Source organism: Phocoena phocoena, chromosome 10 (genome assembly GCF_963924675.1).
Source record: "Phocoena phocoena chromosome 10, mPhoPho1.1, whole genome shotgun sequence".
Lineage (NCBI taxonomy): Eukaryota > Metazoa > Chordata > Mammalia > Artiodactyla > Phocoenidae > Phocoena > Phocoena phocoena.
Genome location: NC_089228.1, coordinates 5173651 through 5199722, shown reverse-complemented (window position 1 = coordinate 5199722; position 26072 = coordinate 5173651). Strand labels below are relative to the sequence as shown.

At 49.1% G+C, this 26072-nt stretch overlaps 1 protein-coding gene across 1 annotated transcript in view; it reads left to right on the top strand.

Moving 5' to 3' along the window:
• SYN2 (synapsin II) overlaps positions 1 to 24657 on the top strand; it is a 146780-nt gene extending 122123 nt beyond the window's left edge. Inside the window, exons 8-13 of the mRNA XM_065884781.1 lie at positions 3342 to 3416; positions 3846 to 3948; positions 5117 to 5266; positions 18058 to 18118; positions 21739 to 21970; positions 24522 to 24657. Of these exons, the coding sequence (XP_065740853.1) occupies positions 3342 to 3416; positions 3846 to 3948; positions 5117 to 5266; positions 18058 to 18118; positions 21739 to 21970; positions 24522 to 24657 (757 nt within the window). The remainder of the gene's footprint in view (positions 1 to 3341; positions 3417 to 3845; positions 3949 to 5116; positions 5267 to 18057; positions 18119 to 21738; positions 21971 to 24521) is intronic.
• Positions 24658 to 26072: the final 1415 nt, after the last annotated feature.

The following is a 26072-nucleotide window of genomic DNA, read 5'->3' as shown; positions in this document are numbered from 1 at the left end:
TGGCTTACGAGTCCAGTTTTGGAAATATTAACTTCACACTGTAAAAAATGTTAAGGTAGTGTTTTTCTTTACAAAGAGAGAACATTACAATATATGAATTTGATCTTTGCCACTCAGGACTTCAGCAGATGTCAGGGTTGAGCAGCTTCCCTCTCTCACCATCTATTTTCATTTTTCTTCCCTCATCTTTCCTTTTAGTGTGTACACTCCCCACCCCTGGAGTTAGTTAGGAGTCCCTTCCCTGCACTCCCTTCTTGTAACCCTTTGCACACCTCTAGTTGAGCGCTTTTCACACGTTGGGTATTTGTACCACACTCCTCTGAGCTCTCTAGGCGGAACCGGAGTCATCTCTGTGGCCCTGCTTCCTTGTACAGTAGCAGGCGTGCAGTAGCCCCCCAGTAAGTATGCAGGGTAAAGCCCTTGTGAAGAACTGAAGCACAGAATCTTTTTCACCTTTATTCACCCGATTCCTACTTTATTTAAGTTTATAATATTTTTTTTTAGTAAATCTTTATTGGAGTATAATTGCTTCAGAGTACTGTTAGTTTCTGTTGTGCAACAAAGCAAATCAGTCATATGTGTGCACTTCCCCATATCCTCCTCTTCTTGCGTCTCCCACCCTCCCTATCCCACCCCTCTAGGTGGTCACAAAGCACCGAGCTGATCTCTCTGTGCTATGCGGCTGCTTCCCACTAGCTAGCTATTTTACATTTGGTAGTGTAAATATGTCCATGCCACTCTCTCACTTCGTCCCAGCTTACCCTTCCCCCTCCCCACATCCTCAAGTCCATTCTCTACGTCTGCATCTTTATTCCTGTCCTGCCCCTAGGTTCTTCAGAACCTTTTTTTTTTTTTTAGTTTCCATATATATGTGTTAGCATACAGTATTTGCTTTTCTCTCTCTGACTTACTTCACTCTGTATGACAGACTGTAGGTCCATCCACCTCACTACAAATAACTCAATTTCGTTTCTTTTTATGACTAATATTCCATTATGTACATGTGCCACATCTTCTTTATCCATTCATCTGTCCATGGACATTTAGGTTGCTTCCATGTCCTGGCTATTGTAAATAGAGCTGCCATGAACATTGTGGTACATGACTCTTTCTGAATTATGGTTTTCTCAGGGTATATGCCCAGTAGTGGGATTGCTGGGTCATATGGTAGTTCTGTTTTTAGTTTTTTAAAGAACCTCCATACTATTCTGTATAGTGGCTGTATCAATTTACATTCCCACCAACAGTGCAAGAGGGTTCCCTTTTCTTCACACCCTCTCCAGCATTTATTGTTTGTAGATTTTTTGATGATGACCATTTACTTACTTTTTTATTTGCAAGGGACTGTCAGTTATTTGGGAGAATGTTTAGGCCCTCTCAGTTCCTCTTCCCCAAACTTTTGGCCATTCTCTTGCTCTCAGAAGAAGGAACTGACTTGGCAATAGTCAGGATACGGTTTGAGATTCTTCCCTCCTCCCCCAGCCCTCACCCTAGAGACCTAGAGGCAGCCACGGTCGGTGGAAAGAATGCGCAACTCCTGCTCCACTGTCAGTAGGCAGTAATGTGGGTCCCTCTGTGGAGGTCGGATGACCTGTGAGTCTCCCTAAATGGCTTCTCAGTTTCCCTTCTGCTCCCACGTGCCCCAGGTAGCCTGCATGGATCTGTGCCCTGCATCCCGTTGTTAGAGAAAGGTGTAAAGTATAAGGGACATTATTATTACTCAAAGTTTCTGAGACCCTATTATGTACCGTGGCCTTGTGCTGGGGGCATGGAAGTGAGGGACTCTCTGCCCCTGTCCTTGAGGAGTCCAGCCTCACCACAGGAACACACCTGTGAACCACCAGTGTTAGGAAGACAACATTATTTTTACTATGATCTGTCTTTGTGTTTCTATTTATATTTTGCAAGCCACTCAGCTGTCAGTTGTTTGCCTTTTCTGAACTAGGTAGTGGGGTGTAGGGAAAAGCACAGCACAATGAAGGAACGAAGAGTCCTGAGTTTTTATCTTGTATCTACTTTGAGTAAACATACAATGCTGGACAAGTCATCTAACCTTTCTGCGTCTTCCTCTCCTTGTCTGTAAAGTGGGGGCAGGAATCGCAGCCTATTCACAACAGGGCGGTTGCAGTGAGGCTCTGGCGAGGGATTGGGAAGGAAGAACCTTGGAAGGTAGTCAGTACTGTCCAAATGTGAGGAGCTGTTACTGCCACATCGGTCGGCTCATTGGGCTGGCTCAGGGCTCTGAAGTACCAGCCGTGTGTCTCGGTTTCTCAGTGTCTGAAATCAGATCTCTGCGAGAATACTCCTGAGAACTGCTGAGCAGAGAAGCACATCATCCTGTCTTCAGTCATAGTGAGTGATAAGGACAGCAGTTGAAGGGCTCTGTCAGTAGTTGAGCAGGGCTCTTCTGTCCCCTAGGCCATCCCCTTCCTCTTGACTGTGTCTGAATGAAGACTAATAATTTAAAAGCCATATTTTTGGTATTTTACAGTTTATTTAAAACTGTATCAGTTGGTCCTCATGACAACCCTGTGTTTACAAAGGGATAAGGGAGGCACAGAGAGGTGAAGTGATTCACCCAAGGTCATTGAGCCAGTCAAGAGCAAATCCAGAACCAGAAACCAGGTCACCTGCCTCCTATTTAGTCCAAGACTAGTTGACTCTAACACATGCTCTTAGAGGGAGGGTGCAGAGGGCACGGAAGAGAAGGGGTTGGGGACCTGACTCCATCAGCTGCATGTGATGGATGAGGCAGCTTAAGCCTGAAGAGGTTAACTGACTTGTCCAGAGTCATGTTGCTGATACTGTAGGCCCTCAAAATTAACTACTGAATTAACAAGTGAGCTAGTAAGGAAGCCATGGGGAGATATTCACGGGAACCCTGAGGGTATTTCCAGCATCAATAGAATTCAGTTTGTATATACCAACTCAGCCTAGGTACCAAGTGGGTAGGCTGCTGGGAATACAAGACAAAGTATATACCCTCAAGTGATTAATAGACTTGTGGACAGAAGACTTAACTCAAATAACTAAAGTAAAAAGTAGACGCGGGATTTTAAGTGAGGTGTAGGCAAAGTCCTCTAGGTGTTCTAAAGAGAGCAAGTGCTCATCTGGTTGAAAGGATCAGGGAAGGCTCCGTGGAGCCAGAGCAGTCTGGGTGCGACTCTTGTAGAAAGGAGGAGAGCATTGCAGGTTGGGGTTGGCGGAGGCAGCCAGGCTCTAGGCTCAGCAGACAGGCCCCCGGCTATTTGCGGGAAAAGCAGGTGGGGAAAGTGGTGGAGAGCCCTCCTCTTGCTGGCCCAGCTCACTGTCTGTCCTGTCCTGGCGGGACCTTGTTGTAGGAGGACGTCAATCTCAGGGAACTGGAAGACAAACACTGGCTCTGCAATGCTGGAGCAGATCGCCATGTCAGACAGGTAAGTAAGGGGAGGCGTCCGTAGATGAGGAGGTGTAAGAAATGAGCCCTGCCCAAAGGGAGCCTCTGATCAGGCCAGACAGATGGAACACAAAGGCCCAAGCACCCAGTTAACAAGATCAGGCAGGAATGGGTTATGTGCTGAATTGTGGAGATAAAGACTGGACATGCCATAGAAGGTCCAGGAAGGGAGGAGTTACTGTGGGCTGGCATGGCCAAGAAAGGCCACCTGGAGTAGGTGAGACCTGCCCTGAGCTTGGGAAGGCAGGTAGGATCTGGAAAGCAAAGCAGGAGGGCCCTGTAGACAAGGCAGTGTATTTGATGGGGGTGGAGGGCGGGAGGGATGGGGCGGGGGCTGGGAGAGGTAGAGACAGCAAGGAGAGCATGGGACTAATGCCCCAGCCTCGGGACACCTTCCCCTCCCCTCCAGGTACAAGCTGTGGGTGGACACCTGCTCTGAGATGTTTGGTGGCCTGGACATCTGTGCTGTCAAAGCTGTGCATGGCAAAGATGGGAAAGACTATATTTTTGAGGTGAGTCTGGCCCACACAGTATCTCAGTAAGAGACACCCCCCTAGGCTGGAGGCCAGGCTTTCGGCTTGAGACCTACATGGGCAGCACGGACTGCATTTATGTTAGAGTCTCCTGAGCCCTGGGAAGGTTTCCAGATGACACAGCCAGGGGGTATGCATAGCAAAAACACATCTGCCAGTGGGAGATCTTATTTCTAACCAGCTAGGCTGACCCACACCATTGGTAAGAGATGCCAGACTTGGGTTCCTGGGTCCTAGCCTGCCACTCCTCCGGGAAGACTTTAGTGGTTTTGCCATTCTTGGTCTCAGGAAGCTGGTCTTGGGAATCATTTGGTCCAGTCTGCTCATTTTGCCAGTGAGACAGCTGAGGCCTAATGCCATGAACATGTGCCCAAGGCTACATAGTGAATCGGTGTCTCAGCCTGGACTAGAACTCAGGTCTCCTGGGTGCAGGAGATTCTTCTTAGCCCTTCTCTGAGCCTTGAGACACTTGACTCAGCCTGAGCCTCCGGCACAATTTTGCTGACTCTTTTCCTGTATTAAAGGGAGAGTCAGTGGCCATATGGTCTTTCACACACATTCCCATCCAGTCTTCCCAGGAGCAGGAGAGGCTCCTTGCCAAGAATTGGTGGTATTTGCAGAGGATTCATGTCAGGAGCCCACAGTGGGCTTGGCATCTACTCCATGGTCTGCCTGGCATGTAACTTATGGATGGTCATACCTTCCGCCTCTCGGTGGGCCTCAGTTTTCTTATCCATGAATGAGAGAGTTGGACTATAGAGTCTATGGTCCTGGGCAAGCAGACACTCCCTCAAGGAGGAGAGTATTGATCTGGACCTTGAGGTACAGGAAAAATTGGATTGGTGGTGAGGAGAGAAGGCATCCTCTCTCCTTGCTCTCTCTTTCTCCCCACCACCTTCAGCCACCAGACTGAAGTCTCACTGAGCCCTGGCATGGGTGAAGTCTGGGGGAGGCCCAAGGCAAAGGCTTGCAGGAGAAGGGGATAAAGGCCAATATATGCAAAGGAACATGTTTCTAGCCGAAGACAAAAGCACCAACTTCACCCCAACCTCTCTCTGCTGGCTTAAGTCCTGCTCATTCTGAAAGACTGTACCAGGCCTTGGATGTTTCCAGGCCCTTTCCTAATCTGGGCCACTTCCTCCACCAGGTCATGGACTGTAGTATGCCGCTGATTGGGGAACACCAAGTGGAGGACAGACAGCTCATCACCGAACTGGTCATCAGCAAGATGAACCAGCTGCTGTCCAGGACCCCTATCCTGTCTCCTCAGAGACCCTTAACCACTCAGCAGCCACAGGTAAGCAGGGAAGAGACAGAGGAGAGCCAAGAACCATTGCCAAGCCCACTGCTCTGGACTGGTGGCTCTAGGATGGAGCAGAGGTCAGATACCTAGAGGCCTACATGGGCTCTGTGTAGTCTTTTCCTTCTCCGTCTCTTTCCCTTCCCTCCCCTTTGGACACCTGATTATCTTCTACCACCCCTTATAGAAACCTTCTCATTAGCAAGCTGCAGGATCAGCTTTAGAACTTTCCAGAGATGGAGTACTGGCTCCCTTCCCTCTGAACTTGAAGACTCCAGGGAACCAGAACCTGTTTCCCCTGGGACTTTTAAACTGGGAGGTATCTGAGGAAGGGCTCAATCAGATCTCTCATTAGCTGTTCACTGCCTGAGAGGTCTGCCGCATTTGTAAAGAAGGGTGATTCTGAGAAATCTCTTGGTCCGGAGAGAGGGGAGAGTCAGGTCCCTCATTCTGAGCGAGAGTGACAAGATAAAACTCATATTCGAGTTCTGCTTTCCTTCCTGAGGGAGACGAGGCAGCTTTCTCCAGTTGACTGTGGTGTATGACTCCGGGCCGTCACATTCACAGTGACAGTATTCCAGCTGCAGGTCTAGTGGGAAATCCACACTGAGGTTTTTGTGAAACCTCAGGCCCCGTGGCACTAGAGTGGGCTAAAGACAGTCATCTAGGAGGTAGCTCATTTTTCAAAAGTATCGCCAAACTCTTCTCTCCACCATATAATAGAGTAGTAAGAACTTGGGACAGTGAATCCAAGAACTGAGTCCTAGACTAGCTCTTCCCCTAAACAGCTCTGTGACTCTGGGGGGAAGTTACTACCCTTTCCAGGGCTCAGGTTTTATCCCTTATAATGAAAATCTCTCAGCAATCTTGCTTTCGAGATCGTACTTCAGTTAGGGAGGTGGAATAGAATAGTGATTCAGAATGTGGGCTTTGAAGCAGGAACTATGCAGATTTGAATCCTGGACCCTCCATTTACTGGCTTTGTGACCTTGCACGAGGACCGTATCCGTGGCTCAGGAGAGATCTAAACAACAGCCCTTATTTTCTAGGGTTGTTACAAGGATCAGATGAAGTGAAGAACCTAACACATGGCACAGCACATGGTAAATGCTCAGTAAAGGCTACCTGTGTTGTTACGTAAGCAGCCTCTGGGTGTGGGTTCCCTACAGCCTTAGGCTTTGAGATCATCACTCCCTTTTCTAAAGATCAGTGCTGGGATTATACTGCAATCAGGAGCCAAGTAATTGGATTCTTGAAATCTTTCAGTAAGAAAGAAGAAAAGGAGGGGGAGAGGACCAAGATAAAATAGTCTGGATTATTCAATATAGAAGCAAATTAGCCCACATTTATCGTCTCATCATTTGAACATCACAGAATCATAGCACAGAAACATAGAAACATCTGTGCTGTCTTTGGGTATCCAAGTTGAGAGTGGCCACGTGTGGTGGGATGTTACCATAGATTAGCTCTTGTGTTTGTTTCACACCTTCTATAGGTGGCTCACGCTCTGGGGGCCTCTGACCAAGTGCAAGAATCTGTTCCTGTGCTTCAGGAATGTAGTCACTAGATAATTAGGTAGGGTAATTAGGAGAACACACTTTAGTTGCTTGTTAGAGATACAAGCCCATTATTTGAATATTGTACTTAACTAGAGGTGATAAAAAGATTTTCCCGGTTAAAATAATATGAGGCCCGCAGTAGATTTTATGATTTTGTAAATCTGATGGAATCAAGGTGTTTGAGTCCTAGTCTTGCCTTTCAGTCCACACTGTCTCAGTGATGGGATTGGCAGATTGATGTTCTTTCCTGCTCCAGAGGAAAAGTGACAAGAGCCCCCTTCCCCCCTTACCCACTGAGAAATACAGAGAATATCTGGTAGCTGCTTAAAGAATTTATGACAGAGTAAGAGAGCCTGATGCTGCCCAGGCAAGATAAACAAAACTGGGCTGCTCTGGGATTCTGTGAAGGTTGCATAAGTACTTTTATAAATGTGTGCAACACTGTCTTGGCCTCCTAAAGGGAAATCATCCTGACTTGAATGAAGGCTATGCTGAGTCAGGAGACCTGCGTTCAGCCTGTCCTTGCCACTGACTCACCAGGTTAGCTTGGTAGATTTCTTTCTATTTCTCTGCCCCAGCATCTTTGCGTGTATAATGAAGGGTTGAACCAAAAAAAAAAAAAAATCGCTAAGATCTCTTCTAACAATAAAATTTAGATTATATGAAAATGATAAAAGTTCAATAACAAAGAAAGAATTTACCAAAAAAAGTGTTTTCACCCAATGAAAGCATTGATTCTTCTTTCATATAAGTCCCTTACTTTGTAAACATTACATATTTCAGCTTAAATATTTTAAAGAGAAATATGTCAGAGTCAAGGCAGGAAACCTGGTAGGGAATGAGCTTCCCTAAATATAGGCACACCTGCAAAACTTCCTTGTAGCGAAGCCAGTCTGGCTTCAGGGTAAGTTCTTCTCTGCTGAGCCTTACATTTGAAGTTACAAAAGAAACTGTAAAACTGTGGAAAGCACACCACGCTGGGAGTCAAGACACTCAGGAGCTAGTCTCACTCTGCCGTGACATTACATGACCGTGGGTAAGTCAGTTCCCATCTCTAGACCTGTTTCCTCACCTATAAAATGGAATTGGATTAGATGATCTTTAGATCCCTTTCAATTCTAAGGTCACATGAAACCTGGAGTCAGCCCAGCTGCAAAGCCTAAAGGCCCTTAAGTCCTCCACAAGACTACCCTCACTCCTGACAGCAGCAGGAAGTTCAGATACTTCCCCAAACCACCCTTGGGTTCAATAATTCTCTGGAAGGACTCACAGAACTTCCTGAAAGCTATTATACTCACAGGTGTGTTATTGGAAAGGATACAGGTCAAATATAAGTGAAAGAAGGATGCATAAGGCAGAGTCTTTTGTCCTTAGGATGCATTATCCTTTGGCATCCGTATGTGATAAGGCACGTGGAGTGTTGCCGGCCAGGGAAGCTCACCTGAATTTCAGTGTTCAGAGTTTTTGTTGGGGTTTCGTTTTGTAGGCTTGCTTGCTTGATTGATCACCTCCTTGAACTCAGTCTCCAACTTTCCCCTCCCTGGAGGTCAGTCTAATAGCAAGGGGCCTGAGGGGTCCACCATGAGTCACTTCATTATCATGCACCATCAGGTGGGCTGAGGGCCCCCCACCTTGAATAACAGAGACACTCCTGTCACTCAGGAAATTTAGAGGCTACTTTCCAAGGGGGGAGGGGGGGTGTGAGTAAAGGCCAGATCTGTCTTTGGGCAAGGCCAAATTCTTTACTACATACATAATTTAATTAATTTAGCAAATGTCTCTCAAATACTTTCAAGCCTTATTTGTCTGTGTTTTCACTGACTAGCACAGGCCTACCCCAAAGTATGTGCTTAAAATTAGTTAATAGACTTAGGGCCACAGTGATAAATGCAGTGCCCTCATACCATCCTAGCTCGCTGTGCCCTCGCCATGCTGGTAAGGGCCTTTGCATTAGCTGTGTCTTCTCTCTGAAGTGCTCTTCCCGTATTTTTGCATGGCTGGCTCTTTCATGATTGTATAACATATTTCCTAAACGCTCCAATCCAAAGTTGCCACCTAGTCACTGGCTACCACCCCTCCCTTTTTAAATTTTCTGCACGTCACTTGCTATCAGCTATGATCATTCTCATCTGTGTCTCTTTGTCTCTTCCACTAGAATGTCGGCGCCTCAAGGGTAGGGCTTGTTCACTGCTGTGTCCCTCAGGTCTGGCAGAGTAGCCAGCCCCTGGCAGCCACTGGATGTACCCTGGGTACACTAAGGAGGGGTGGGGGCATGGTCTGCCCAGGTACAGTCTATCGTGGGTAGAAAAGTCGAACAACAATAACAAAACCAGTCTGTCTCCTTTTTATTATCACCACGTGACAGCAGTTCTATATAAACAACAGTGATGAACCACTCCCACCTACCCCTTCCTTGATCTGCCATTGCAATACGTATTTGTTGGACGAGTTCCCTAACAGCCCTAGCAGTATATTGGGGTTGGTGTTGGGATTCTATGAACAATTTTAGTAGAGTGCAAATGGAAGAGATGTAAACCAAAGCCTGTTACCTCGGTCCCCGCCGGGACTTTGAATGGCGAGCTGAGCCCTCAGGTGCTGCCACTAACTCACGTTTCACTCCTCAGGGTCAGGCCCCTCTTGCTGGCCTCTTTCTTCTGTAGCTCAGGCTGCGAGAGCTTCTGGCCTGAGTCCCAAGCCCTAGATGCTACTTCTTGCCCAGTATTCTAGGTCAAGACCAGGACAGACTTATGACTAGCCATTTGTCTACCTTTCTCTCTTTCTCCTTCTCTCTCCTTGCCTACAGCTCCCCTATTAAAGCTTTCATTTCTTTGACTCTAAAAGAGAGCCTAAAGGAGGTTAGGGACAGGGGAGGTGAGCAGAGGGCCTCCCTTATCTTGTTGTCAGCCAACTGCCTAGACCAAAGTGGGTTAATTATAGGAAACAGAGCAAAGTTATGGGGCTGGGCCCAGGCCACCTGCTGTGCCCAGTTCTGAGGGTGTAAGAGGCGCTAAGTCTCTGAGAGCAGGGAGTGGGTGAGTGGCAAAGCCTTCTCTGGCTGATGACAGCTTGGTCTCAGCCTGGCTGGCCTGCCGGCTTTAGGGCTGCCCTGAGAGTTGGCCATGGCAAAAGACCCTCTACTCTGGAGTGCCTTAGGGATACTGTTCTCAGGGTGGCAGTGACACCTGGTGGCCAGTGGTGGCCAAAGCCTCTAGGCTATTTACCTACAGAACCTCCTCCCTGTAGGCCTGCTCTCCCCTCTCTGTCACACTCACCGATCCTGGGGTCTGCCGTCTGGAATCTGAGCTGGGCCTTACATCCTGGGGCTCTGGAGAGGTGCTACTCCTGAGACTCGGGGGAACCAGGCAGAGAACTGCAGGTGGACAGAGCTTTCAGGTCATGCCTGCAGAGGTGGTGTCCTAGGGCTCTTCTTCATGCGGCTAGTCTGTTTTCATTTCCTATTACATGGCTCCCTTTTTATTTTCCTGTAAAATCTTCCAGAGCCAAAGGGCTGAATTGCTAATGAAGGGATTTCGGACACCATGGGCTTTCTATTTGGCTATGGGTTAGACCCATGAGGAGTGATTCTAAGATTCAGCCTTTGGAAACATTAATACACATAATGTGTCCAGGAGGAAGATGAGGCTCCTCCCCGATCTTGAGCTGATCAGAGCACACCTCCAATGTTGCTTCCAGTCTGAGGGTCACAGCATAACAAGGACGAACTCTAACTGGACGGTGCTCAGAGGAGGGAGACCTAGAGGTTGGGGCATTGAGCAGATCTGTTCTATGAGTAAAAGTTAAAGGGGCTGTCGTGAAGCAGCAGTAGTCTCAAGGAGCCCATGACTCAGTATCTTCAGCTCTCCAACAGCTGTCATGGGTCAGAACTGGTGTCAAAGGCAAACCTACTGGAAGACGTGAGTAAAGTCTCTGATGCTAAGAGAGGAAATGGCTGCTCGGGAAAGCGGTATGTGGCTGCCACGTCACTGCTGATGTCCAAGCCACTTGTCAGGCACATTGTGAAAGGCTGGGCTGGGGGCTAGGGCTGTTGGAACAGGCAACTTTTAAAAATCTCCTTCCAGATCTAAGATGCTGTGATCCAGGCCGTGTGCTGGCCACCGACCTGGGAAAGGCAGTGATGAGTGTTCCGAATTGAAGGACTGAGGCCCGATAACCTCTGGCCTCTGCCGGGGCATTATGCAAGTCCTTTTTCACCGGCTCTCTGTTCTAAAGAGATACTCAAAAACCTTTCCAGCCAGGTCTTTCAAGCTACAAAGGGCTCATAAAGATGAAGTCTCTTGAGTACAAGGAGACCAAGATTGAGGAGGGGTTTCATTGGAGTCTAAAGGGCCATGCAGTTAAGGAGGAAACACAACTCAGATCCCAAACACGGGACTAAGAGGGCTTCATTCAGTTTAGAAGAAGTAAATTTCAAGGAAAGGCCTTCCTGCTTCCCACAGCTGGACTGCTTTAGGGAATTTGTTCCCCTGTGAGGATAAGCTGAAAATGTGAGATTTGAGGCAGGTTCAGATAAAGTCACTAGTGACCAGGTCCCTTAACAGACTATTCAGGGAAACTGACTATTTTGGGGCTGTCTTAACTTTTAAGAGACATCTTTAATCACTTGTAGCTGACATTCTGACCTCGGGTGACCTGGCCCTCTGGGTCCCCATAGGTCTCATGGACCACGCCACAGGACATTTCTTGTGTCGTTAGGAAATCACTGATTATGGGAGGGCTCCAATCCGATGAGCTCTGCCCTTGGAGCAGCAATTCCCCTCACAAAAGGAGGAGGAGCTCATCCTTGGGTGCCTTTTATACCCTTTCAGAAGAAGGCAGTTGGGCACTGGGGACTGCAGGAGTGATCCCAGAAAGGTCCCAAGGTGCCTGAAAACACGCTGTCCCCTTTGCTCTGGCTGAACCTACAGCCTCCCGACCACATTCCTTCCCGCTGCCTCATTCCCCCTGGGGTCCTGGACCGGGGGAGTGGGGCCTGGGGAGCTGATCAGAATAGCTCTGTGGCGTGTCCGGCGAGGCGCTTGGCCTGGCCTCTTTCCTGGGGCCAGACCCTGAGACCCTTTCTCAATTTCCTGTCTCAGATATGCTGAGCAAGCACAGGCTTTCCTCCATGGTGGGGCAGCTGGACTCAGGCCAGCAGCTCTCAAGAGTTGAGTCAATGTCTTTCCTTCCTCAGCTTTCCAGCCTGCTGGGACCTCAGATAGGAGCTCCTCTCTCCCAGCTTGTCTGCTGAAAGCCACAGGATGGCAAATTAAAGGTGCCTTTGGCAGAAACCCACAAACCCTCAACCGTGGACTTGGTTTCTCGCCCAGACCCGTGATTTCCTTTCCCGTCAGCTCAAGAGCTGACATTTACTGCTTTTGAAGTGACTTTTCTGCATCTTCACGGACCTCGCTGGGACAAGTCAGTGGTACAAGTCAGAGGGCATGGCATAGCTTAGCCCAGAGTCCACACCCTACCCCGCCCACCCAACAATATCTTCTCCACTGATGCATGAAATCCTACCATTAAAGCGTCATGCCTTTGGATTGATATTTATTAGTATTCAAATAATAGTAATGATGCTCATATCATTACTTTACCTGGCACTTTATGACTTACAAAGCACAGCCATTATGTCAAGCCTCACGACCTTTACGTGAGACGGTTTGAGCCGGTATTTCTGACTCTGTTTTACATATCAGCAAAGAGAATGCCAATGATTAGTCCAAGGTCACACAGCTTATAAGCAGGAGAGCTGGATCTTCTGGTCCCCAGTTCCAAGGATGCTCTGCAGTAACCTGCACTGGGCCCTTTTGATGCGCCACCAGAGCATACAGATGGTAAGAATGGAGAGAGCTGGCCCTTGTGCTGTGTGGGGGGAACGCTCGCCCTCCTCCTCGTACAGCCCCATGCTGAACCTCCCAATCTGGAGGCACCCGTGCTTCACCAGCTCTCTCCTACTCCCCTCTCCCTGGCTTCCCTGGTCACTAAGGCCAGTGGCCTCAGCACAGCGGGACCCGGGCCCAGTCGGCTTGGGTGGGGAGCAGCAGCAGCTCCCCTCAAAGCCTGTGCCTGCAGGACACCTCCCTGCGTTCTTGCTGGGCTCAGGACTCCACAGCTAAGGAGGGCTCGTCTCTTACCGCAGACATCTAAAGACCCGAAAAGTGTATGCAGGGCTTCATGGAGGCCCAGAGCCAGAAGAGCCTGTAGAAGTCGCCTGCCTGCGACTGCACGAGCCCATCCACAGCATCTCTGACAGTTCGTCCAGGCCCTGCTTAAACACTAATGCCAGGAGGCTCACTACTACCCACACCAGCCCTTGACCTTGATCAGATTTACATTTGACTAACTTTGATCTGTTCAGTCCTGGAGGCTTCCCCATTTACCACATTTAATCCTTAGACTTGGCTCATTTGGGAAACTGAGACTCAGAGATTAAGTAACTTGCCCAAAGTCCCATGAGGAAAGATGTCATTTCACACCTCTCACCATCCTGTCTGCTCCATGTACCCATTTTACTCCACTGGTGTCCACCTTAAAAAAGGTGCCCAGACGGATGATTGCAGTGCTCTCCTGTGAGGCTTGTCAGCCCCAAGAGCCGCGCACCTGTGACCTCCCCTCGCTGGGACACCGATGCGCCTCCAGCTGCATCACAGTTTTGGCAGCAGCATTACAAGCTGACACCCTCTGAGCCTGTCATCTTTCTCTAAGCCCAGGGTTGTTTGGGGGTTTTCCTTATGCTGCTCTAAGGCCATTTATTCTCCTTTTTTGTGTGCAGCTGGGCACAAGCATTGGACCTCACATTCTTACCTGTTTGAGTCAACTCGGCTTCCTGAGGGAAATGCTGCAGCTCAATCTGGCCCTGAGTTCCTGCTGTGGGCTGGCTACAGGCCAGACTTTGGCAGTGACGCCAGAGTGGCCAGACTTCTGTGGAATGCGGCATCCCAGGCGGCTCTTGGTGACTGGAGACAGATTCCATGGTAGCCAGACCCCATAGGGAATAGGCCCCCAGCCCCAGCAGACAGAAGGCTTGTAGGCAGGGCCAGAGAGTCTCATCCTGGCAAGGGACAGTCCTGGGAGACTCTTCTGGCTCCCATAACCCCTGGGAAGTCTTCAGTCCACAGGCTCCAGGGGGCGGGGGCAGGAGAAGCTCCCTAGGCACCAGACAGGGGTGGCCAAGGCACATTCCCAGGCTCCAGTGCAAAGGAGGTTTCTGGGAGCTCTTGCGCTGAAGCTTTTGGAAGGGAACTTTTGGGCTCAGTTCATCCTTGGGTGTCTTGTTTGTATATTTCTGAGGCTGAGGAGAGCCAGGACCAGGCTTCATGGTATGACTACCCCTATCAGCTCATGCTGTGAGTTTCCCCATCAGAGCTTAATCTGTGGGATTTTTAAAGTTTTCTCCTGGACTCATAGGTTCTCAGAGTTGGAAGATAAACTGTAGTGTTCATCTAATCTATTTCATATTCAGTAAAGGTATATTCCCTGCTGTATCTTTGTCAGGTAATTCTCTAGCTTCTGCACGAACATACCCATCTCCCAAGACAGCCTCTTCCACTGTTTTTACTGTAGGAAGTTCTTCCTGTAAGTGAAAGTCTACCTGTTGGAGATTTTGCCCACTGGCCCTTCTTCTGCCCTTGTGCCCTATGGTCTTCCATAACCGTCTCTGAAGATAACAGTTCTCTGGGAGGAGAGCATCTTAAGCTGCTCTTGATGAATGTCTGAGGTGAATCATTGGCAGCTGTCAATGGTACAAAGTGAGGCCCTGGGGGAGGGGACTGGCAAGTGCCCCTAGTGGCTGCACAGACTGTATGAGGGGGTATTCCATTATGAGAGTGAGACCTAAGAAGCAACAAAGCTTCAGAGGAAAAGGCCCCATCAGCATCACCATTACCATCATCTGTCGTATCTTTTGTAGCACCTGCCAGGAACAGGTACTTATAGATATCTCTCGATAGATGTCTCAATAGATAGGTAGGTAGGTAAGTAGGTAGATAAATAGGTAACCTCACTTTATATCATAGAAACCATTTGAAGAAAGGCAGGTGCAGGAGGGAAAATGACTTGCCCGATGTCACAAAGCTAGTAAGTGGGAGATTTAGATTTAACCCACCGTCTTCCTAACCCCAAAGCCCAAATTCCTGAGTCACTCTGCTGCCCAATCTTAAAGACTTACTATTGGAGACCCAACAGCAGTGTGTGTGTGTGTGTGTGTGTGTGTGTGTGTGTGTGTGTGTGTTGGGTGGGGTTGACACCCAGCTTGGGTAAAAAGGCAGCCCTGGTATCCTGTGCGCCCATTACCAAACACCATCCTGCAGACTTCTCTTCTTGTTGGCAGCCAGACCAAGAGAAAGTAGAGCTCACAATGGGAAAGAACTCTTGGGACTGAAGTATCCCTACCATGACTGGATTACTCAGGCTTGATGTAAGAAGAAAAGGAAACAATTTCTGCTGCTTCGAGACTTGTTTTGACTTTCCCTTCTGCACCTAATATGCAGGCAATATGGAGCAGGCCTCATGTTTAATTCGCTAACCTGAGCATTTTCAGGGCTGCTAATCAGAGTTGATATCAAATACAGTGTGGTTTAACATCTATGGTTTAACAACATTTTTCTCATAAAAGACTTCTACTCTGCTCCATTTTGGACTTCACTGTTGTTGCATGGTCATTTATCTAATAAGCATTTATTAAGGACTCTTATGTGCTCAGTCCTGTGCTTGATGACATTGGTAAAATGGCGATAGTCTTAAATTTTCCAAAATACTCCCAATTTTAAGTATTTTTACCTTTTTAATAAATAGTTACCATATCAGACCATATATCCCAATTTTTCTTTGGAGAAAAATGGGCACTGTAATTGTTAGGATTTCATGAGAAGATGAAGACTCATAGCCCATGCCCTCAAGGATCTGGCAGCCTCCCTAGCAGCAGCATCCCAGTCTTCAGGATAACAAGACAGTCTATTAAGTGCTATTGTAGGATTTCAGACAGGAGATCAGAATTGAAAGGGGCAATCAGAGGAGAGATTTCATGGGTGAGGTAGAATTTGACTTAGACCTCCAGGATATGTTGGGTTGGATTGGTAGAAAAGGAGAAAAGATTTCTGGAGGGTATTTAGCATAAACATTGGAGTGGCCTAAGTTTAGAACATGAGGGAGAGAGGCTAGAAGGGCCAGTCCAGCCATGCTGAAGCAAGTTTCTGGTGTCAGCCTGAAGAATGTGGTCGTCATCCTGTGGGCAATGGGAAGAGAAGGTCAGACTGCCTGGGCTCACATGCCAGTTGCCTCAGTATGACCCTGGGCAAATTACCTGCCTTAGTTGGCCCTCAGTTTGCTTATCTAAAAATTAGGGATGTTGATACCTCATAGAGCTGTTGTGAGGTTTAAGGGAAATACTGCATAAAATTGTCCATTATGTTACCCAGCACTATGTACTGTTAGCTATAAATTATTTAGAGCAGTAAACTGATAGAATTAGAGAAGGGGTTTAAGAGGATAATAGGTATCCAGAACATTGATTGGAGAAGAGACTAAAGATTTGAGAGACTATTCTAGTAGTCTAAACAGGAAATGATACAGGCCTGACCAGAGTTGGTCAAGAGGAGATGGTGAATCTTAGATGCCAAGAAGGAAAAACTGATGGGTTTTGATTGCTGACTGGATGGTGTGGGCCCTAGCTGGCTTATTGGGTGTGGGTGTTTCATTGCCGGGGTTCAGACCCACCTCGTGGATCCCATGAAAGTCCTTGGAAGAAAGGAAAGGAAGTGTGGGTGTTCTTGCTGTGATCTGTGAGAGGTCGGGATTGTAGATAGAATGGGCAACCTCTGATGCAGTGGCACCAGGACATTTCAAAGGCCCCCTGCCTCCTATCTGAAATCCTGTTGGTAGAACTGTGACAGCAGTGCTGTCATTAACAGACCATAATACTGGAGAGGGTAGCGCTTCTGCTCTCCCAGTAGTGGAGCTGAAAACGGGCCTGAAGGCCAGATCAGAGGCCCATGGGAATGGGGAACAGTTTTAATGTGGGAGTAGGGCTGGGGGGCCTGTCACAAGGGAGAGGAGCAGTGAAAGAGGAAGTGGGGTGTGCTGAAGACAGGCTGAGCCTCTCACAGCCTTGCCTCCGAATCTCCCTCCTTTTTTTTTTTTTTTTTTTTTTTGCGGTATGCGGGCCTCTCAGTGTTGTGGCCTCTCCCGTCGCGGAGCACAGGCTCCAGACGCGCAGGCTCAGCGGCCGTGGCTCATGGTCCCAGCCGCTCCATGGCATGTGGGATCCTCCTGGACTGGGGCACAAACCCGTGTCCCCTGCATCGGCAGGCAGACTCTCAACCACTGTGCCACCAGGGAGGCCCCCAAATCTCCCTCTTTGACATCACCATCTGCATACTCGGCAGCCCCCAGGCTTCATGGAGCGTTTCCCCCTTGCCAAATTCAAGCTCCAAATGCTCACTGCCTTAGGTACAAATGTTAGACAAACTGAAGATCCCGTTGGGGCATAATCAGAATCACAGCTGGGAGGAGAGGAAACCTGGGAGGAGAGCCATGTTGTTGGGTAAAATGCAATTATGCTGTTAGAGAGGGATAAACAGCTTGGCCTTGAGCACTTTTACAAACATTAACATCTTACTCCTTCCCTCTGGTTAAGGAGGGTCCTGGGACACAAAAGACTGCCCCCTCCTTCAAGCCCCTCCCTGTGGGAGTTCCAGCCCAGCCCAAAGAGTGGCTCTGACCCCTGAGTCAGCCCCAGAGCTGATCCCACCCAGAGTTAACTCCACAGGAGAAGTGAGCCAAGTCTAGGCTAGCCACCTGGTGCAGCCCCCGCTGGCACTCCAGCCACTCTCGGGAGTTTGGTGTTGATCCTTCCTCAGGAAGCTGGGCCTGTGAGTGCCGGGGGAGCTGGGCCTTGGGCAGCCCCCAGAGAAGAAACCAGATGCTGTTGGAAGTCTCAAAGCTTCTAGAAAGAGTGTCTACAAGGGAGTGAAATGAAAAGAGGGTAAGGAGGTGTCAGACACTCCTGTCAGAGTGGTTCTAAGCCCCAGGCTGCGTACACTTGGGCCCCGGCAATAACCCAGAGGCTGAGAGTCCCTTTGAGGCGTTTCCGGAACAGCAGAAGCCCCTGGGCCAGATCCCGCTGGATCCCACCGGATCCCTCTGCAGCCTTGCCACAGAGCCACAGGGTTTCTCTTTGGAATCTGCTTGGAGTTTTGTTTGTATCTCTTTTGCATTTTTGTCTTCCAGAGTGGAACACTTAAGGATCCGGACTCGAGCAAGACCCCACCTCAGCGGCCAGCCCCCCAAGGTTGTTTACAGTATATTCTCGACTGTAATGGCATTGCAGTAGGGCCAAAACAAGTCCAAGCTTCTTAAAGCGATTGGTAGTTAAGTTTTCAAAGCAGAAATTTTAAGCCAAAAACAAACAAGGAAAGAAAGGAAAGTGGGGAGGGGAGCAACAGACCCTCCCATTGGTGCCATTTCTGCGTTTTTTCAAGGCTGACTGGACTGTGTTTTTCCTATGCAGTGTCAGTGCCTCTGTCTGGTTGTTTACCTGTTCCTGTTCGTGCTTGTAATGCTCACTTATGTTTCTCTGTATACCTTGTGATTCCAGGGCTGTTTGTCAACAGTGTACGAAAGAATTGTGCCTCTCCCAAGTTCAGTGTGACTAGCTTCTGGGTGGTTTGATAGTATATTTTAATTACATAATGTGGGGTGAAATAGGACTGGGTGGGGGGGTGGACAGGGGAGAAACAAAGACCACAAAAATGAAACCCAACTCCCCTCCTTCTCCCCCCAGACTCAGATAAACTGCCCCCCACCCCCTGCTTACCTCCGTGAGTGTGCTTGGGATCTTCAATGAACTGTGCTTTTTGCTTCCTTTCTGCATGACTAGGGTAAATAGATAGAAGTTTAAGAGATTTTCAAGGTCTTATTTCCGTAGCTTCATCCGTTGAATCTGAAGGCATCCATCTTTTTCTCCATTTGCTAAAGTTTGGTGCATTTGAGTTTATGTGAATAAGCTGGCCGTGCCTGTAGAGCTCTTGTGTTTTCAGTGATGACGTGAAATATAAAGAATAAGCTATTTCCAGGAGCGTGTTCTGTATTTGACATCCCAGTATACCCTTCGTTTTATTATTAACTAATTAGCTATGAGATTAGACAAAAAAAAAAAAAACAATGGGGCCGCTGATGTGCAATATCAAAGTGAACTTGTGAGTATTTTCCCTGTGTTCATCTTGTCCCTGTAAGTTGTTTCTACTTTGCCGTTTCTGAATTGGCCATCTGTGCGCTTCTGTGGAACTGAGGCTGCTTCGTTTTCCCCAAAGCTTACTGTGTACAGAGATAATTCTTTAGCGATTTGGGACATAGAAGGCAGGGAGCTACTGAGAAGTCTGGGAAGGATTCAACCATTCTTCTCTTGGCCTCTCCTGAGGCATCACGACATGGGAGCGAATCGAAACTGTCCCGTTTCCCTCGAGTGGGTACACTGCCTCCAGAGCTCTGAGGTGGGCACCTGCTTTCGCTGTCAGCTGTTCCAAGAGCCCTCCAGAGTCCAGAGAATGAAGAGCTTTATCTTTCCTGAGAGGGACTGTCTCAGATTTTAGCTTGTGTGTTTGGGGCTTCCACAGCGGTGGTTCCACAACGGTGGCTCTTAAAGAGACCTCACCCGTTTGTCCTCTTTCCTCCGACATGCAGCTCCTGGGCAGGGATGAGGCAATTACTAGACCAGGCCTCGGGTCGGTGCCTCGTCTTGCCATGTCCTGGCCAGACCAGGATCGGGCATCAAGTGGCGTCCTCTAGCACCATGGGCTGTGGGAGTTCACGCCAGCAGTTTGCCTTTTAGAAGAAGTGCTTCTAGCTCTACTTTTGCATTCCCTCTCACTTCTGTACTGACATGTCACCTTTCTGGATTGCCAGGTTTGAGGAATAACTGGTGGTGGTGGTGTGTAACATGATTTCTGTGTCAAGGGGCACGTGCCCTGGTTTCTGTCTTGATTGCTGGCAAATTCTGAGCTACAGGGAAATGCACTGAGTGTGAATGTTCTTGTCCACGATTCCTCCCTTAGACGATGTAGATGCCGATGGTAGTCGATCTGTTGTAAATATATACATATATATGCAGTTAAGCACTTCCAGGTGGGTTGCATAAGAATCAGGTCCTTAAATACCTCCCAATCTGATGAAATGATAGAAAGGAATAAGGAAACATTTCCCAGAATGGAGGAATACATTTTATTTTTTTAATTTATTTTTGTCCAAGTGGTGAGCTGACGGTGGTGTTGCTTCTTTGCATGTGATCAGTGTGAACATTCAGGTGCTTTTCATGTGACATTTGTGAGCCACAAATACGAAGTTGCCGTTTGAATTTAGTCAGGCTCCAGGGTGGTGGTGTCAGCCACGGTCTATCAGGTGAGGGAGAAAGGGACTAGGGCTCCCTCCCAGGGCCGAACACAAGCAGACAGCACACCCTGACTGTCCTGTGCCCTCAGGCAGCATGCTGAGGACAACTCTGTGGCCTGGGGCATCCGTGTCACAGTATAGGATTGCCGTTCAGGTGTTTTGTACCCATTTCTTTTCTGATGTCGTCGCCTTTCTTTGTACCAATCCAGCGGGGAGACCCTCAGCCAATGCTGGAAGTGTGACTGAAGTACCTCTCTTTTGTGACTCCTGTACAGCTTAATGTGCAATAAAAGAAAAGTTATATCTGTCTTCAGTGTTAAGCTGTAAAGTTTCTGGCTCTCCAAGCACCTCTGTGCAGTTGGGAAAGCACTCAGGTTTCCGGTACAAGAGGCTGAGCTATCAACCTGCAGTACTTTACAAGAAAATGCTGATACAAATGATGTCAAACTTGGAAGAGGCAAAAACTGGTTAATATGAAATGCTCTGCTAATCTACCATCTTCACTAGTTTTCTGATTTGAACTTAGAACTTCTTCAACATGCAAAATTTCCTTCATTTACTTATTTATGTGTAACTCACCCTGGTATTAATCGGTCATTGATGATAAAGTGGAGTCCATGCCGCGTAGAGGGGAAACTGGCTTACAATCATGGATGTACTGTGGTATAGACATACAGTCCTGCCTCTCCAGAGGGTACAGGTGTCCTGGTGTTTCTAGAAAACTAAGTTACAGTACAACTCTTAGCTGTCGTTGAGTTTCTGTAAGCCAGCTCCTTCCAGTGGGCACGTGAACGTGGACTCTGGGATTGAGACTGAGAAATGAGATCTCCAGGTCACCACATGGTTTTCTGTCTCATGTTGGGAGAAGGGGATCCCGGTCCTTTTGGGGGGGGCCTCTTCTTTGCCAAATGGTGCTCACAACATCTCCAGGGAGAGAATGGGACTTGGATTTCTGGAGAATTTCACCACATACACCTGGGAGGGACTGGAGCCCCTGAGGATGGTACTAAGAGGCAACTGGACACGAAAGGTCCTAGTCATGGGCGTGACTTAATGCTGAAAGGAAGCCCTGCTGGGGGTACGGCAATCAGACGTGCAGGCGTGGAGCAGGACAGACTAAGGCCGACTCCAAAATAACAATGTGGAACTTGAGACCTCCTAGTACACCGTGGGCCAGGTTGGCCTGTACCTGAGGAACCTCTGGGGGAGAGGGGTGGTCCCTGTGGTCTGGGGGCCTTCCGTAAGAGATCTCACCTCTGATGGGGGCCGCTCATCCCATGGCTTCTTCCCCGTGCTCCGACTTCTGTTGTGACTGAGCCGCTGTGAGTGTGAGGAGGAGCGTGTAGCGGCGACGTCTGAGGGTAACCGGGGGCCTGCTCTGGAGCCCTTCAGAGCCTCGGATGGCTTCTTGTCATAGAGCTTATCCTTTGGTAATTAAATAGCCACACCCTTTGGGACATAGATTCTAGTAAGGAAACCCTCTGATATGGGTAAATTATGAAGTTTTTCTTGTACTGAACCTAGGGGGCCCTGGGCAACCCCAAGGAATGCCACCCCCAGGCAAGGTGCTACGTCCACGCCGGCTCCCCCCTGGACCGTCGCTGCCACCTTCCTCTTCTTCCTCCTCCTCCTCTTCTTCCTCCTCGGGCGGCCCCACCACCCACGGAGATGCACCCTCCAGCGGCAGCTCCCTGGCAGAGGTCCAGCCACCCCCGGCTGCTCCACCACAGAAGCCCCAGCCTCACCCACAGCTCAAGTAAGAGACGGCTCAGCAGCTCCTCCCCCCCTCTTCCTGCCCCTCCTCTCAGGCCTTGGGCTCCAGAGCTGCTAGGAAGCACCTTCAATCAGACCTCCTCCTAAAGATATTTTTGTGGGGTTTTTCGGGGCTTTGGGTTTTGGTGGGTTTTTTTGTGGGGGGCATGGTTGGGTTGATTGGGGAGGGCAAGAAAGAGGGAAGTGAAAATCTTAAGGTCTAGCTAGAAGCTCAAACCCTCCCCTTTCTTCCTGGGGAGTGGCAATAAAGCAGTTACTACCCCCTCTCCCATTCTTATATGAGCTTTGGGTTTGGGTTTTTTTTTTTTTTTAATCCTCCCTCCCACTCTTTTTTCCATTCCTTTTCTCTGTGTGTATATGTGTCTTTCTCTTTCTAAAAAAAAAAAAAAAAAAAAAATTTTAATTCTCTTTTCTGCCTCTGACTCACAGTTTAGGGTGTGCCAATCAGCAAGGCTGCCCAGAAGGAAAAGGGGGAAGTAGTTAAATCCATTTCAGCTTTGTCAGAAGGAGGTTGGTTTCTGGTGTGGTCATCAGAGGAGAGGCCCATATAGAGACCCTGAGGAACTCCATCCTCTTGGGTTCACTCATTCCCAACAGTAACCCTAGAAACCCCTGTCACACTATCCTGCTTCAGAGGACAGAACTGAGGGCCCCTAGAAAACAGTATAGCTGCATTTGGTAGGGACAGCACCTGGGTGCTCAGCTTCACCCTCCCCCAGAACCAGAGACGGCTCTCTTCAAGGTCCCCAACCACAGACCTCTGTCACGACTGTCAGCACAGACAGCCACAGCCCGGGGGATCGGAAGCGTTCCGTGAGTGCATCTCAGTAAAGAGATGAAACTCTCAGGGACGGAGAACAGGGAGCTGTCGAGTTTGGGGCTCAGATGAGCCACTCAGAGATCATCTCTAGTCACTGCACAGATGAGAAAACACTGCTGAGAGAGATCTGATGTTGTCAAAACCCTTCTGCTAGTTGGCGGCAGAGCCAGGATGAGGGCTCGGGTGGTCCGGATGACCACTTCCGTTGGGTCTTCCAGTGCTGTATGATGGGAGGGCCATCCCCCGGCCTTGCTCCGCAGCTCTGGCCAAGGGTACATTTCATGTCTCGCCTGCCTCACACCTTCCCCTCAACCCCGTCGTTTTCTGCAGCTGACTTTTTAATCTCGCCTACCTTCTCTTGAGCCAACTCTGGCCCCAGTCTGAGGGCAGATTTGTGGGCTGTCACCGCCTTTGGGCTGAAGCTGTTGAATCGAGCCAGCCTCTGATGACAAGCGGGAGGCTTGTACCTGTGCCCCCGGCCTGTGCATGCCGAGGAGTCGCCGCTCCCAGAGGCCAGCATGTTGGGGCTCATCCCAGGCAGGCCCAGTGAAAGGCAGGGCACCTGTTCAGCCACTGCGGGAGAAGAGACAGGCTCATGCCCCTGCAGAAGCGAGTTTCTGGGGCTGTGTCCGAGTTCAGGGGAGGGCTGGGAGCGCTGAGATACTGGGAGAGGAGTTCTGGAGCCAGGAACCAGCAGGAAGGAGACAAGCAGAAGTCAAGAAGGAGAGAAGACGGCCATGGAGACGCCAGACCACGTGTCCTCTCCTGCAGTGTTGGGCCTGGCCTCCCCTCCACCTTCTTGCCTTCACAGTTTTTCTCTCTGACTCACTAGTGTCTCAAGGGAAAAACTGGTCCCTAAAATGTGTGCAGTTTGGGTTTTTTCATTAGAAAACTACCCAGTAACCTTGTGTAGGCCTGATGTGTATCTCTGTTGCCCCTGGACACCCTGAAACTCACACACCTCATATTAGGCTCCTCTGAGGAAGGCTGCAAGGGCGATTACGCCCATTGTAAGGATGGTAAATGGAGTTGTTAGAGTTCGTGCCAAGTCAAAAGGTTCTTTTGGAATCAGAGAAAAAAGCAAAAAAGAAAGAGCTGAAAAGGCCTAGCAATCATTTTGCCAGACATCTACATAACACAATTAAGAAACCAAACAAGAAACCGAGTCTCAGAGAGGCACGTGGCTTCCTAAGGTCAAGAGTGAGTGAGAGGCGGGACCAAGACTTTGACCCAGGTCTTCTGATGCTGGCTCCACTACTGGACAGTTGATGGGAAAGAGAGCACAAGAGTCCACTGGCCCCTGGTTGCTACGTTTCATCCGAGGGGAAGGGTGTGAGATTCCTGGATTAGTTCTTGCCAAGTTGGGGCCCTGAAATTTAGCCTGTGGGCCCTTTAGCACTAAGTGAAAGGAAGAGCCTTGAGCCACCCCTTCTTCCTCTTTCCCTTCTCCTTCCTTCTCTTCTCTCTTTCCCGCTTCTCCCTCTCTCCCACGCTGCCTCCATCCTTTCCTGTTTGAGCAGCACTGCAGGTAAAGAAAAGAGCACAGGGACCTCCCAGGGGCCTGCTAGCATGCCCCATGCTGGCTTTCTCCTCTGCCACCCAGTCTCCCTGGGGTGGGAGTGGGCGTTCCGGTCGTGTATCCTCGTGTCACCGTCCTTCCCTGCCTCACTGGGAACACCACCCTCTCACATTCTCTCTGGTTTTTATCTTCAAGCAAGTCGCAGTCCCTGACAAATGCCTTCAGCTTCTCTGAGTCCTCCTTCTTCCGGTCTTCAGCCAATGAGGATGAAGCCAAGGCAGAGACCATCCGGAGCTTGAGGAAGTCCTTTGCCAGCCTCTTTTCAGATTAGCTCTCCAGACACACAGGGGCACCCAGCCCAACCGGGAAAGGAATCCAAGACATTTGCCAACAACAGTCAGCCACACTTGGTGGTGATGTCCCATGACCTTAACGTGTGTGGCCCCCTCCTCTGCTCTGTTAGCGCTCAGTGATGTGCTGCAGCTAAGAAAGGACCAGGTGAAGGTCTCAGAGCAGGCGCCTACCCAGCGAGGGGCACCTGACGTCAGAGAGGATAGAGCTGCTTCCCTGTAGTCGTGAGAGCTTCCTCTGAGATCCTCGTTCGCTGTGACTTTAGTGGCCTTATTGTGATAGCACCATCATGTCTTATTCTTTCTTTGAAACCAGGATTCCCTTCACTGAGGACACCTGGTTGCTTAACCAAGCTCAGATGCAGTACTAAGCATGCCCCCCTGTAGTCAGTGCTACCTGTTTGGGGAGAATATACTTACCCCAGAATAACTCTCGGCTCTAAGTGTTAGGGACTCACCCACACCTGGATCCCTTGTCACACCTGTTTAGCTGTTGAAAACACACCTGCCCAGCACACAAGATTCCTCGATTGCTATGGTAGTGAAGCACCTGTAGTCTGCTGACCAGAGAGATCAAGAACCTACAGTCCCCCTGCCACCTCCGGCGTTGTTCTCCTGTGTGGGGTGCAGTGATCTTGAGCTCCTCCAAAACTGTGCTGTAGAGAATGCATGCCAGTATGCCAAGTTTTGTGTTCCTCTCCAAATAAATGTTAAGACCTTCGGTGTAATAAAAGCAGCAGCATTAACCAGCATTTGATTCAGCCATGAGGTCTCCCCTAGGCCCCCCTTTTGACTGAGAGAGTGTACGTGAGGCACGCGCGTGTGTGTGCGCGTGAGTATAGGGAAGGGAAAAACCCAGGAGGGTGAAGCTGTTTGTGTTGGTGTGTGTGTGACTGTCTTTGCAACGGTTGAGAATACGGCTGTCCTTTAGATGCCCCCCAGGCTGCGCTTCCTGACACCTCCCCAGTAACTCAGCAGTTCTACCAGTTGCACTGAATGTGGAGCCTTTCTAATAAGCATAGCATCTTGGCTTCCGTAGTGGCCCAGTTGGAGCTACTTGTCTGGCCCATCAGTCTCCTCAGCTAAAACCCACACGGAGATGCCAATGAGGCAGGATGGGCCTGCTCTCATGAGTGGGGTCCACCAATCTCCCGGCATCCTGAAGCAGTCTGTGATAGAGGGCGGGTTTCAAGGGGTTTCACTATGGCTTCTTTGTGACTCTTGGGACTCAGGAGTATGTTCCCCAAAAGCCACAAACGCTGTGAGAATGCATACCACATCTGCATTGATATTAACATCTTATCTAAATAATTTCCTACACGTGTCCCCATCCTACTAACAACTCGACAAAATAACACCCATCCTAATGCCGCTGTCTTGTTAACGCCTCACAAGT